This window comes from Lutjanus erythropterus, chromosome 4 (assembly GCF_056507025.1).
Source record: "Lutjanus erythropterus isolate fLutEry1 chromosome 4, fLutEry1.hap2, whole genome shotgun sequence".
Taxonomy (NCBI): domain Eukaryota; kingdom Metazoa; phylum Chordata; class Actinopteri; order Lutjaniformes; family Lutjanidae; genus Lutjanus; species Lutjanus erythropterus.
The window spans coordinates 18,075,505-18,090,701 of NC_139320.1; the positions used below are offsets into that span (position 1 = coordinate 18,075,505).

At 37.2% G+C, this 15,197-nt stretch overlaps 1 protein-coding gene across 1 annotated transcript in view; it reads right to left on the reverse strand.

The window, feature by feature from the left end:
* gramd1bb (GRAM domain containing 1Bb) overlaps positions 1-15,197 on the reverse strand; it is a 105,389-nt gene that overhangs the window by 81,902 nt on the left and 8,290 nt on the right. Inside the window, exons 2-3 of the mRNA XM_084717194.1 lie at positions 11,905-11,994; positions 3,245-3,271 (exon numbers count right to left, since the gene is read on the reverse strand). Of these exons, the coding sequence (XP_084573320.1) occupies positions 3,245-3,271; positions 11,905-11,994 (117 nt within the window). The remainder of the gene's footprint in view (positions 1-3,244; positions 3,272-11,904; positions 11,995-15,197) is intronic.

Sequence of the window (15,197 nt, forward strand, 5' to 3'; positions counted from 1 at the left end):
TGTCTCAAACCACAGACGATGATCGATAATCCAGCAATTGAGACGGCGGAAGAGCAATGCGGACATTAGAACAGAGGCAGAGCGGGCAGAGAGCACAGTACAGGACTGTTTAGCAGAACTCAAGGATGGTCATCATGAAGACAAGATCAGTTACTGTGCCATTATTCAACTCAGCAGCCTCTTATTTTATCAACCACAGAACAGACTGGATCTTTTTTCTGCCCTGTACACACACTGACAACAACTGACTCAAACTCTTCCTTCAAACATGCAAACTGCAGAGTTTCCAAATGCACTTGCATTCTGCCCACTTAATCCAGCCAGAGGGCTTTTAACATGCATTATTTACAGTTGGCTTTATCACAAACTGAGTATCGATCTTGGGAAGTTTGTGTGACTCATGAGCACTTAGGAAAGATCTGCTGTGGGGTTACAAGGGATAAAGAAACAAAACGCTGTAAGGGCGATGTGCAGATTTATTACACAGAATATTCATATATAAATATCAATACTGAAATATTGGATTTTGATATCAGACAGTGAATATGTAAATTTAATGTATTACAGAAAGGCTGCACTATAGTCAAAGTTAATTTTGTTCTGTTAGTGTGAGATACCATCATGGATAAACCTGCAAGGCCATCATCTAAAATATGGAAGATGCTCCATATAGACCCTTTTACAGGTTTTCAGTGACACTGGCTGTAAAAGGATCTACTGTGTGACTGTATGATAGGGCTACAATTCAATATATTGCAATAATGTACTTTATTGATATTATATGACACCGTAAGCAAGGTGATATATTGCTTTTTTAAATCTAATTTTAGGAAAACTGTCAACATGTAAAGAACACACCACCGCATTACATTATTATTGCTGCAACTAACCAATTAGTTGTCAACTATTAAACTAATCACCAACCATTTAGTTTAATCAATTAATCCTTTTGAATAAATTGTGGATAAAACAAGACATTTGAGGATATCGCCTTGGGTTTTGGAAAATTTTGATCCAACATTTTTTGGACCAAACAAATGATTGAGAAAATTAATAAAGCAATCATTAGTTGCCCTACACCATATGCATACAATTGCAATACTCAAGCGTATTTTCTTACACCCCAACTACACGAGGCTCTGTCTCAAAGTCATGTAATTATGGAGGTGATTTCACAGAAAAAGAGGTTTGCTCACTGCAAGAAAATGAGCTGAGTATAAATCGCAAACTGTTTAATTTGCCTTCTCCCTTTATGGGTGGTTAATACTATCTTATAGCTAACCTTTAAAACATATTCGTGCTGAGCATATATTAGCACTCAATAATTCATGTCTCTAATTTTTTCTTTCAACATTTTCCAATTTAAGCATCATTTTGAAATAATGCACATAGTGCTGCTGTGTAGTATGTGCTCTTTATTTCTATAAGGAGCACTGTAAGAAAATTTACTCTACAGTCACTTTTGGTTCCAGCTTGCTCAGTTTCCAGTGCAGATTTCCGCATCATATTCAAGTTACTGTACATACTGGGCTTCCTAAGTAGGGTTGACCAATTATCTGTCTGGCTGATGACTGGCTCCAATATTCAGTAGTTTTACAATTACCAAAATGCTTATAGTTTTAAAAGCTGATTGCAGTTTAAATTAATTAATTGGAAAATACAGTACTTTGGCACTGATGTATCGCTCAATGTCCCGCCCACATCCCTATCTGACTGTGAATTAGGCTACTTAATACACTGCTTTTGTATTAAAATAAATCAAATAAAATGCTAAAAGCATAAAATTTGCCTTCAAAATGTAGTGGATGTAATAACAAAAATTAAAACATGTTTGAGTGGGTGGGGACTTTAAACTTTGCTTGCTTTGTAAGTGATGACATCACCATCGATACTCCAGCATCACACATCACTCTAGTCTAGCAAAAGTGTCCAGTGACTTTTCCTGTACCAGCAGTGTGTGCAGGTTGTTTATATAAAAAAAAGCCTATTTTGTGTGCCAAGGAAAGAAGATCAAACATATTTTTTTAATCCTAGTATTGCATCTAAGTTAAAATTCTATTATCATGACAACTCCACCGGCTATTTTAGACTTTTTAAAAAGAGAAGTGACATCAGTTGGAATGATGCACAAGGGCAACACAAACTGCTTTTAGACCATTTCTGTGGTGGACTGCAGAGACTCCTAGTGGTTTAAACCCAGCCTGCTAGTCATCCAACTTGCATGACTGACCACTCAAAGCATACCAAACCAGACACACGCATACCAGAGTGCACACACACAAATAACCCAAAATAACAGTGTCCCCTCAGCTCAGAAAACATACCAGTCAAACACCACTGACTGATCACTGCACGCAACGCACACGCTACATACAAACACGGCAACAAGCAAAGAGCTTTCAGGGTTTTGGACCCATCGCAAGCCATGAATATCACAACTGCAATGAATTGTAAATTAAGCACAACATATAGTCAGAGATCATTAAGGGAAATTCTACAGTTCTACTCATGCACGCATAAAGCAAAAACATGCAAACCCACATGTACCAAATGTAGATATAATTTGGGAAACAATGCTGGAAATCTAGGTTAAAGTTGTTTATTTATTCCTATTATTAATTCTACAGTTTGATGTACCTACATTCATAGTATGAACTGGGACACTAAATCAGTGCATACTTAACTTCTCCTCAGCCAAGTTTAACATGGAGCTCCAGCTATTCATAAAATTCTCCTGTTCAAACATTTGCTGCACCACAGACTAAAAGCATTATCACCAATCACTCACCTTTTTAGCCCTGTGAACCCCTCTGCTGCAGGACTGGGACAGTGTCTCTTGTGACAGCGAAGCCTTCACACCCTGAAGAATAAAGTGTCTGTGCCCACAGTGCGTGTCCACAGTGCTGACCTGCCACCGGCCAGCTAGCTAAAAGACTAAAAGCTCCACAATAGCGTCCACCTCACAAAGCCCTGTTTGTGTCTGATGTTGTTTGTCCAATAAAAGCAAACAATGGCATTCCATGGCTTGCAACTGTATTCACTGCTGGCCCCTCCAAATGTAAAGCGCATTCAGACACCTTGGACAAAGCCGTGAATCTGTGTCACATGCAGGGTGGGCGGGCTGGGGCAAATGGGGTGACAGCAAGACCAGTCCCACTATATCACTGCCCCATAAGCCCACCAGCATACGACACATGGTCACACCTCTGTAGGTAAAAGATGAGCAGCCAGAGAGCAGACTTACCTGATTTTGTCCGCTGCACTGTCAGACCTGCACAGGAGATGGAGAGGGGAGAGACAGTCAGTCATGAATTCATGGCCACTGATTTCAGTTCGCCTTGAATTCAGTGTAGTCTTATACACCACACTCCTATTTCAAATACTAACAACTGTAATAACAGTATCATAATAATATCATTTGATTTACAATTTTATCATCTTGAGCAGCATAAACAATTAAATAGTTCACAACATACTATTAAGTAGTTTTAAGTAGATACAAACACATTTTTAGTGTTGTTTTTGTAATCAGCTATAACTCCTTTATAATGCCTCTTATAAAGCATCTATTACTGGCAAATAAATAGTTACTGTATGTGTGATCACATATAACAGCCCCTGAAGGAAGTTGCAATGTTGCAATCTCAACAATTAACATAAATTCAACCAATACCCGTGAATTCTTCTCTTTCTCTTCCCTTTATAACACAACTGATAACACCTTGGGTCGTCCTTTAGATTTCTTAAAGCATTAAAGCATCTAAATGAGAACAATATTTTATATGAACATCCATACAGATACAGAAAGGGAAATTCTACCTCTATGGCACTTTTACAGCTTGCGGACAAAATACAAGCAGCAATTGCACTAGGTATTTTTTTTAGATCTCTCCTAAGTGTTTGACACAATTAACCATGACATCTTGTTGGTCAAATTAAAACACTATGGTTTCCTAGGTGATGCAATAAGGTGGCTCACTTACATGAGTGAAAGAGAGCAATACATGTTATTAAATGGTTGTGCCTCAAGCGCAGTTCATATAACATGTGGAGTACCACAAGTGTCGATTTTGGGACCGTTATTGTTTTTTATTTATATTAATGACTTTTCATTAGCAAATTTTCTTTTCCTATTTTGTTTGCTGATGACACCAGTATGATTCTATCACATACTGACTAACACACTTTAGTAAATAATGCAGGAGGAAGCAGGAGACATGGAAAGGATTGTGTTAGAGTGTCAGTGGGGGGAAAGAAATAGCTCAAGTTTCCAACACTTGGTTTTTAGGCATATTCGTTGATAAGAAATTGAATTGGAAAAAATATATCAGTTTTATTCAGAACAAAATTGTTAAATCATTGGGGATCATCAGCAAACTACAATGTTTTGTAAATCCTTCTTGTTTGTTAACTTTATATTATTCCATGATTTATCCCAATTTGATTTACGGTAATATTGTTTGTTGGCAAATATTTATTCCACCAATCTGCAAAAATGTTTTTTGTACAAAAGTGATTTTTTTTAGATTGGCAACTTTTTCAGTTTTCGTTCAGTATATGACATAAATATTCATCAGTTATGTTTGTTTATATACAAGTATTTGTTTTTGCCGTTTAATTCTCAAGTTCACTGCAATGCATGACTTAATTAACAGATTCAATGTTTTATTAATCATTTGTGCTATAAGTTTGTCATTGTTATTGACATTCGTTCTGTATACTTTTATATTTCACCAAAAAAAGGCAAAATAAACTGCAATTTTTTAGAAAAGCTTCCATGAAAACAGGCATTTTAGGATGCAACAATCTAAAAAAAAAAGCCTGTGAAATCCTGGAGCAACTGATGTGGCCTAGTTGTAATAAATACTGATAAACAGTTTTAAATTAACAATGATTCATGATTTTTTTCATGTGTCTAATTTTGAGGTGTATCACAATTTCAATTCTAAATTAAAAAATTGATCAAAAGGAGCTAAATCAAAAATCAAGCAGGATCAGTGATTCTCCAAGTTTTTTCTTTCTCTCCACTGCTGCCAACATGTGCACCTTCAGCACGTTTCTGAAGAAAACAGTGTCGCTGTTGTTTTCTAGCAGTCAACTCAGAGTTTCCACTGGTAATATTTATATGTGGTGAGCTGCATTTCACACAGCTCTGATGTGAATAATGCATGAGGACGCTGGAGTAACACTGCATGAACAGGAACATTTTATTTCTCTCATGTGCCAGTGAACACAACACATGGCCTTTCAGTAACTGCTACGCTTATCTAGCCATGTTACGGCTGAGAAAAGAAACTTAAGTGCCCCTTACAGCCTGGAGTACTTTTCAGTGACTGCAGCAAGGCTAAACACGAGGCCACCTTCTGTAACCGGGGGCTGCTGGCTTTTTGTTGGTGAGCTGTTCTTGTTGGTGAGCTGTTCTTGTAAAAACAAGCTGTTCTTGTAAAATGCCCCTCTGCCATCTAGTGACTCTTGTTTTTGCTCTTGTGTTTAAGTTTATTCCCAATTGACAGGTGAATTAAGTTACTGTTATTGCTTTATAAATAAATTATTTCAGTTTGATGGACTCACAAAAAATATGGTGGTTATATCACACTTGATTCCTTGTAGCTTATCTATTTAAAATTTGAAAACATAAATGATAATTGCCGGGCCATAAAACCATCTGTTGATCTTCACAAATCAAGACTTGATATGGCAGAGCTGTTCAAATTGAGACACATTTAAAAAAGTTTAAATTGAACCATGACCTTAAGTCAAATTTGATCATGGAGTTTGAAAATCATCATGACACCCTGGAATTTAGATCATTATACATGAATACAAATGTTATAAAGTGTTATCAAGCAATGGTAATATTTTGTTTTGGTTTGGGGGCCCCTATGGACCAAAGCAGTAGTGCTTCCAAAATAATAATCACAAAATATAACATCAAAAATAAAATAATCTAAATTACAATCTCCTCCGGCTTCACATTTAACTTGCTAATATACGACTCATTTAATTTTTTAGGAGAATTGGACCTGATGGCAGGGAAAAAGAAGAACTATACAGAAACAACAGCAGATGGTCTTGTTAACTTATGTGGGTAATATGGAGGCATCAGTAATAAATCAAGACATTTATACAGTAGTGTTTTTACACTCCTAATATAATGCTCTTCTGTTCAACATCTACATGCTCCCACTGGCTCAGATTATGGAAAAGAACAAAATGTCTTATCATAATTATGCAGATGACACACAGATTTATGTAACAGTATCACCAGGTGAGTAATGGTCTCATACAGACAGGATGTGCTGCAATTTCCTCCAGTTAAACAAAGATTAAACTGAACTGAAAGTTTTTGCAGTCAAAGAAGAATGATTAAAAGACAGCTGAAAACCAACTTACAAGACCACAAACCAAACCAGAAATCGTGATGCAGTTAAGGATGCAGCCATGTACTTTTAATGGCAAAAAAAAAGGATATCTCTCAGCAGGACCTAGAAAAACTTGTCCAACACATTTATCTTCAGTAGGTTTGGATACTGTAATGTCTAAAAAAAAAGAAGAAAAAAATCGATCAGACACCTGCAGCTGAGTTCTCAGATCTTTACGCTGGCTTCCTGATTGTCAAATAATTGATTGTAAAATACTGCTGTTGGTTTATAAAGCACTGAATGGTTTTGGGGCACGTTTCTTCTAAACCCCTGCTACATTATGAAGCATCCAGACCTCTCAGATCGCCTGGGACAGGTCTGCTTACTGTCCCCAGAGTCAAAAGTTGGCACAGAGAGGCAGCATTCACTTTTTATGTACCATGTATCTGGAACAAACTCTCAGAAAAATTAGGTCTGATTAAACTCTCAGTCTGTATAAGTCAGGGGTTTAGCCTTTTTGTTTTCCACTGCATTTTATGAAATTAAATTAAATTTAGGACTGTTTATTATATTACACTGCTTCATATTGTATTTTAGCTTAGTTCATATCCTCTATTTCAATTTTATTCTTTTAAAAATCCTACTCATGAGTGTCTTTATAGATTACATCTTCTATCCCTTTGTTTCTTGTATATCTTGTTTTAATGCCTTTTATGTCTTATGTAAAGCACTTTATATTGCCTAGATGTTGGAAGGTGTGATACATTTAAACTTGCTTACATCTGTTAAATAAGGGTGGAGTTAAGTTTTATGGTCGTAGAGAGAGAGACAGCCTGTTTAATACAGAAACACACATATATATAACACACTGAACACAGAAACATACAAGTAAAGACAATATACAGAATCACCATAAATATATCCATCCATTATATGTCAGCGGGGCAGTTTGTTTAGTGCTGCAATGACAGAATCTACAGAACTGTTACTAAAGCAAGCTCTTTTCCATTTTAAAGTTTATATTGCCATCCAGATGGCATTATGGAGAAATGATGATTGAGGGTGTGATCAGTGTCATTTGTGCTTGGGATGTGATGACTCTGTCATTCATGTCTGAGAGTTTGGGTGTGATGATTTTAGAGGCAGTTTGTTCTTGTTGGAGATGGTCAACATAGTAAAATATTGATATCTATCTATCTATCTATCTATCTATCTATCTATCTATCTATCTATCTATCTCAGCACTGAAACATTAAAGGAATCAAATCGAATGGCCTGAAGGGTGCTTTGTTTTGTGTTCTGTTCTCCCTGATTTACAGAACTTTATGTGTTACCCATGAAGTGTTCTCTGCTACATGTACTGCACCACTGTGTCTGTCTCATGTATTTTATGTCTTTGTCATTACACCTGCCTACAGATTACAGCTGAAAATGAGCCGAGATCACTACCTCAAACAGTATAAATAAATAAATAAATAAATAAATAAAACACTTGAATTAAGAAAAAAAGATCAAATAAACATAAAATACTGCCTATAAAACTAAAAGAAACAAAGAAAAACAATATGCATTATGTTCTTTGGAAAAATATCTGACAACATATATGCTGATATCAATATAAACCAATATAGCTGCGCTATGCTGATATCAGGCCACCAATATCGGCCAATGGATGCATCGTTCTAGCTCTAATAGAGGTATAATGGAACTAGATGGCACTTGGCTTGTGTTGCTAAAAGGACCATAAAATTACATTTGAAAAACTCAACAGCAATGTCTCTTTTCCAGATATCACGACCTGGTTACTCAAGATGATTAATAAGGAACTACTTTCTATGGTAGAAACACAGTAGTTCCGTCCTCCATTATATTCTAGAGAAGGCAGACATCTCTTTGGCCTGATATCTCCAAGACTCTGCAGCTCACACCAAAATAATCTAGAAGGATAAATAGCAGTACAGGCCAACAGAAGAAAAAAATATTTTTGATTTTGGGGTGAACTGTACCTTTAATAGAAAACCGATAGTGAAACATTGCAAATGCACTGTAGTGACATACACATACCCTATACTTAAATTTGACCTGCCGAGGGCATGTCTCACAGTGTGTAATACCGATTCACAACTCACAATCATGTGCTGCGTCATCTTCACTGATGAGTCATATTACACTGTCTCAGCAAAGTCACATTGTGATATTACATAAGCCTATCTGCAGTTGTAGTGGGGGAGTTGAAGTTGGTAGAAGCCTCAGATGTAAACACACGAAAATGAGCGCAAATGAGCAAAGTTATCATCATGTCTTCATCAGAATGTCATCAGTGTTTCTCCCTGAACCACCAGAGATGCCCTGATGATCAGCCAAAAGCACAGCCAGTGGTACACATTAGCAGACAGCCTGCTGTCACTTCACAAGGAAACGCAGCTGCACATAGCACACTGAGCAAACTGCAGCACACGAGAAGAATAGACATATGCGGTGAGAGCAGAACAAGACTGACGGACATGGAGGCGGCGAGACAGATACAGAGAAGCAGCGGTGCGAGCCTCCAGGCAGAAATGCAGCTGTTTTTACCTGCAGAGGAGACATGACATTCCGTGCCCTCTAATGCCGGCTACAGAACGCTGCTCTCCCTGCAGCTGCTGCAGACGCCCCTCACTAGCTATCACCAGCACAGCAAAAAGAAGAGCAGCGAGAAATCCCATAGGTTTGACAGGTACTGCTTCCTAATTCGAGCAAGTGGAGACACTGAGCGAGAGGAATGCGCGGGAGGGAGAGCCAGAGAGAGAAACATGGGGAAGAGTGCAGGACAGAGAGAAGGAGTGGAGGTGTAGTGAACGGTAGACAGAGCAAAGAGGCAAAGGCAGCTGAGTGGGTGGTTATTATGAGAGACGAAGAGGATTCCTACACATTTTCTGTTTCTGAATTTTCCACTTTTATCTGAACAATCCTTCACCATTTTTTGAGATACATTAGGTATTACTACAGTATTAATGTGTATGCTGACAAAATCAGCAGAATTTTCTCTGTGCAGCCAGGACCTATAGGCTTAGATGGGAAGTAACTAAGTACAAATACTTTGTTACTGTACTTAAGTAGATTTTTCAGGTATCTGTACTTTACTTGAGTATTTCTTTTTCTGAAAACTTTTAGTTACTCTCTACATTTTATTACAAATGTCTGTATTTTTTTCTCATGTTTTCATAACAGCCTTGTTACTTTAGTTTTAATCCAAGCCAAAAACTGATGAAGATGAAAATGACGTGAAAGGTGTAACATGACAAAAACAGCGAAACACAACCATAATGATGTAAAAGGCATAAAAAGACAAAAATGACATAACAAGACAAAATTAATTTAACAATACACTGCAAGCCTAAAATGACATAAAGGACAAGACAAAACAAGACGAAAATGACATACAAGATGTAAGAAAATGAAAAAGACAGCCCTCAACCAGTAACTATAGGCAGAGAAGGGAAATAACCAAGTACATTTTTTTTACTGTACTTAAGTAGAGTACATAAGGAATTCTCTGCCGAGTATTTCTTTTTCTGATAACTGATCTATAGTCTGTGTATAACATACAGTAGAAGGCGGCCAGTTTAGAAATCAGAGAGGAGTACCAGCACTAAAGCCAAGTTCTGCTGTGGACAGAGTTTTCATTTACTCCATACATTTTAACACAAATATTGGTACTTTCTCCTCTTAACATATTTAAAACATGTTTGTTACTTTAATTTAATGCAAGATGAAATCAACGTAAAAAAAAAAAAAAGATATAACAAGACGTAAGACAATTTTAGATATAACTAAATGTTGTCTCTGGTGCAGCAACAGCAAAGTTTAGAACAGCATAATCAATATATAAAATATCTCAGAGGAAACAAATCTAAAAAGTCAATTAATCATATTCTGACATCAACATGCTGAGTGAACTTTAAAAAGAATGAACAGACATGAGTCATTCTTCAGACACAACAGACCAAAACTAATCATAGACCACAATCAGGACTGTATCGGTTAAGTACTTGTAGACTGACTCTCCATCACCTTCATCAAACCATGAAAATGTAGGACAAGCAATAAGAGTGACCCCTGCATCAGCATGATGCACTACTTTCCACTAATCTTCTCTTCAGACTGTGTTTCATAACTGTATTTCAGGGCAAAAAGTCAATATGAAAAGTTCAGTAATGAGGATAGTTCTACTTTCCTGAAACATCCTCTTCCTAATCTCCCAGTAGGCAAGAAATTGCTCACTGAGTCTCCTCCTGGATACAGGACTTTATTTCAAGGTTAGAGTTTGAAACTGCATATCACATCCCAAGACACCAGGTGCGCGCACACACACACACACACACTTGTGCACTTAAAACTGACACATCCGCACACCTACACACCAGGTTTGATAACTGCTTCGATGTCCAGGGCTGTCACTGGTGCTCCTGTGACAACTGCAGCATATTCCAAGGTGATAAAGAGCTAATGATACTGCCTGTCTCTCAACTCAAACCGAGATATGGGGAAGAAGCTGCAACAAGTACTGCAGACAAACTTAGATATATGCACTATCACATGACTTTTAAATAGACAGATACCTGTACAAAGGACTGTTCATAATGACAAAAGGGTTTTGTTTTTTGTTTTTTTACAATATACCTTTAAAGTCAAGTCACCTTCTTGTCATTATGAACAGTGTGCTCTTTATAAATCCTCATTGATGTCTCTCACATTACCCCAAAGTCTCTTCCAAGACAAATCACGTTAGCTGGCTGAAAGATTGACTTTGTATTTTGAAGAAAAAGGTAAATTAAAAGCTACAATGAGGCAGACAGAAACAGGCAATGTATCAAGGCTTTTATGCACCAATATGAAGAGGAAGTGCCCCCTGGTGGAGAATGAATGCAAGAAACGGACTGGAGTGACCTGGAATTAGGGAGTATGTTGACATTTTGAGTTGATTATTATTATATGATTAGTACCCTGACTTGGCCTACAGAACATATGTATCTATAAAAATACTATAGAAAACAAATAACTGGATTGTTTCAACATTTACTGTGTATCTCCAGCATTCAGTGGATTTAATCCTCTGACTTTGTAAAACTTTCATTGATTCTCGAAAATCTCAAATGAGGCCCATACAGAGGCAACACACACACCCACACACACAAAGTGTGTGCCCTTGCCCCATCACAAATTGCTATATTTATTACCCATTATAAATTAACAACTAAGACTGAAGTTGATTGCTATGTTTAATATAAGGCTGCAACATCTGTAAAATGTGAGAAAACAGTGAAAAATTTCCATCCTAGTTTCTTTAAGTCCAAGTTGATGTCTTTAAATGTCTTGTTTTGTCAGCCCAAAGGAAAAAAAAACTGTTAATATGTTAATAAACAGAGAAAAGCAGGAACTCTACATATTTGACTTTTGACAACTTCTTCCTGCCAGTCAAGTGAGTTGCCAGGTTTATTTGCCAAACATGGCCACGGGCGATCCTTACCGTTGAGCATCAATATACACACATATCACTCACCTCTCCTCTCGGATTAATGGAGTCAGGAAGCGAGTGTTGTCGTCTTCATGGCTGCTCTGCAGGCTGCTTTGCTGACTGCTCTGCTGGCTGCTGCATGACACATGAAAGACAGGGAAGGTCATCAATCATCGCAGCATGGTTCCATTAAACTGAAATGTAAACTTGATGGTGTATATTAGGACTAGACGATATGGTTTATAAATCAGTTCCTCCACGACTTTGTAAGCTTTTTGGGACTGTTGCAGCCTAAAGTACCTGAACTGCAGCTTTTCTAAAAAAAAAAATGTGTTGCATATTGAGATGTTTAAAAAAGTTGCTTAATTCATTCATTAAAAATCAAAGGCAACTTGTTCCAGGGAGAATAGAGTAGGGTTTGTACTTTTATTAATTACTTCTATGTAAAGTGCTATGGTATATTTGTCCGATACACAAAAAACGCCAGGTGAAAAACATGCATGGCATAAACAGACCCTCTTGTATAAACTAGACAATCAATCTTTCACATCAGATTTATTTTTTGCTGTTTGGTACTATCTGGCCCTGCAGGGTAATATGTCACAGTCTCTGTCATAAATCTGTTGCTGCTGGGCCTAACATCAGCTGTCCATCAAATATATATGCAACTGTCAACATGTATATGACAACTTTGTCCGTTTGGATAATGGACATGTCCTCTCCTGTACGTGTACATATCCAGTCTTAACACTAGAGGGGGCCAAATGACATAGGTAATACAAAAGATAAGGCTTCTGATAATAAGTTGCAGGGTTACAGATAAATGTAAATGTGTAAATGAATATACATATAAAACATTAAAAAGCATGAGTGGCTCAATGCAAAAAACATTTTGCAGCAATCTCTGACTGTCAATACAGTCCAAAAATAGTGCACAACTGCCAGTTTAGATATTTGTTATCTATCTATTTAAGTTGCAGACATGAATGATATTTTTTCAGTGGGTGAATTCCCCTATTTTAGGATTCTGCTGTCAGCCTGACAATACTTTGACATTTAAGAATAAAGCTGTTCTGTTGGGAAAGGTCTTCATTAATTCACACTCTAAATCTGCAGGGTGCCCTAATCTGATTCAGACGGTGGCAGCGATGCTCTACTCAGGGCTGAAGGGGAGGCTGGAATGTGTGAAAAAACTGATTTTAAGAGTTCGGATACTTTTGGTACAAAGTAGATACACTCTTAAAATAGTTTTAGAACTCTATAATTAACCATCACACAATCATTTAATTTCATATTAAGTTTTCATATATTTTTTTCCAAAAAGTAAAATAATCTACACAATATTTATTTATCTTTACTAAATTTAACTAAATAAAACTGAAAATAAAGTACCAGCTTGACAGACTGTCATGTTTAAAAAAAAAAAAGATATAATTTTTAAAGCCAGTATAACAGTGACAGTGACATGTCAAAATTAATATTTTGCAGTGTCACTTTAAGTTAAAGTCTGATTTAATGAATCTTATACTGTCAATAAGCGATGTGCAATGAAATGTGATTGCATTGATTTTTTAAGTAAAAAAAGATTTTAGCTGTTGCATACAGTACCATTCATGCATTACTGTAATGGAAACATGAAAAGGATACTGTACTGTACTGCTGACTCAGTACAGAGATAAGATGACTCTGCATTGTAACACTACTTTTCACAGAATCACAGATATTGTCATTACTGCTGGTGATCAGTGGATTAATTCAGAAAACTGACAACTTTTTATCACCACGCATCATCCTACACAGAGCAAAAAAGAACATATTTTGTGGAATATCGCTCCAGCTCCTCTCCTTTATATCTCAGCTCGTGTCTCCTCTGCAGCGGCAGGTGCAGCGTGTCTGCAAGCTGTTCTCTCAGAGGGAAGACTGCTGTGCTGTAAAAGCAGATGTGTTTGTTTGGGTTTATGCAAGAGTTTATACTTGTGTTGCACGTCCTTTACAGCAGGTTCATTTGAAATTACAAGGACAGAGAGCTGACATGTGCCCTCAATTAATTATTCATTACGCATACACAATTGATGGAATATGCACGTTGAACATGATCGGGACGAGGACTAACAGAACACGGTCAAGTTTAAGGCAAAGTTGCAAAGACAACAATCTCTAGCACAGAGTAAAACCAAACAAAAATATGATCCAAATCTCATATTTATATATATATATATATATTTAAGTTGTATGATGGATGATATACTGTCACCCATTCTGGTCCATGACCATACTGTGGGAATTGTTTGCATTGCACAGATGCTTTTCCATTCACTTTATGACCAAAGCAAAAGTTGAATGGCTGAAAAATTGTGAACTGACAAGTTTATTTAGCACATTTTCATCATCTGACTGCTGCTGCAATTAAGCAGTTTGAAGAACCGACTGACTTATTAACATTTCTTCAAATGGTAACTTTGTGAGAAGTCTTGTGTCTGAAATATTTAAATGTTTGGGCGAAGTGGAAGCAGTGAAGCCTGGTGAAAGATATTGCACCACTTCCTCAAAATAGCCCTGCTCTTATCAGCCTGCAGAACAGCAGATTCCACTGAGTCTGCAAGCTCTCACAGTTCTGAGATGCAGAATCATACACAGACTGGAATACTTCATTTTATTTACATAGGATTGTCACTACCCTGTCATGACATGGCACCTCTTATAACATGGACTGTTTATGAATGCTGTCTTTAAGCATCATTCAGTAAATTGTCATTTTCAATGCAAAATGACATTGCTTGAGATGTCTTTGTTATGACAACTTGACATTATCAAACTTAAAGAACTGTTAAACTATATGTATAAACAGTACATTAGACTACCGTATGTGGTTGATTTTGACACTGGCCATCATCAGAGCATTATAAGTGTGTTATGAATATTTGCCATGACCTTGAGTAAAGAGGTACATTTTGGACTTGTCATCAAGATGTCATTTAATCATAGAGCACAGTACCAAGGTGATTTAGCTTACAGAGTCAGCTATTGGACAGACAGAGGTTAGCTCGTTTACTAACCGCTGCCTGCTGTTATCTGTAGCTTGCCATAGCTATTTAACTAGGTTAGCAGGGAGCTAGCTGCCAAATTAGTTGATTCAGCCCCAAGGTGCCAGGAGCACCAGTGAAAAACCTCCTGAGTACTGTATTCCTGGTCATCAAAATGGCCACCATCAATCTTGAAGGTTGTGTTTGGTCCTGATCCCTCAGGGATCTCCAGTCCGGCCTAGTCCATCTCAGCTAGATGCTGATGCCATTAGCATGGCAGGGGAAAGTGCCAATTGGTACTGTACATGTGCAACT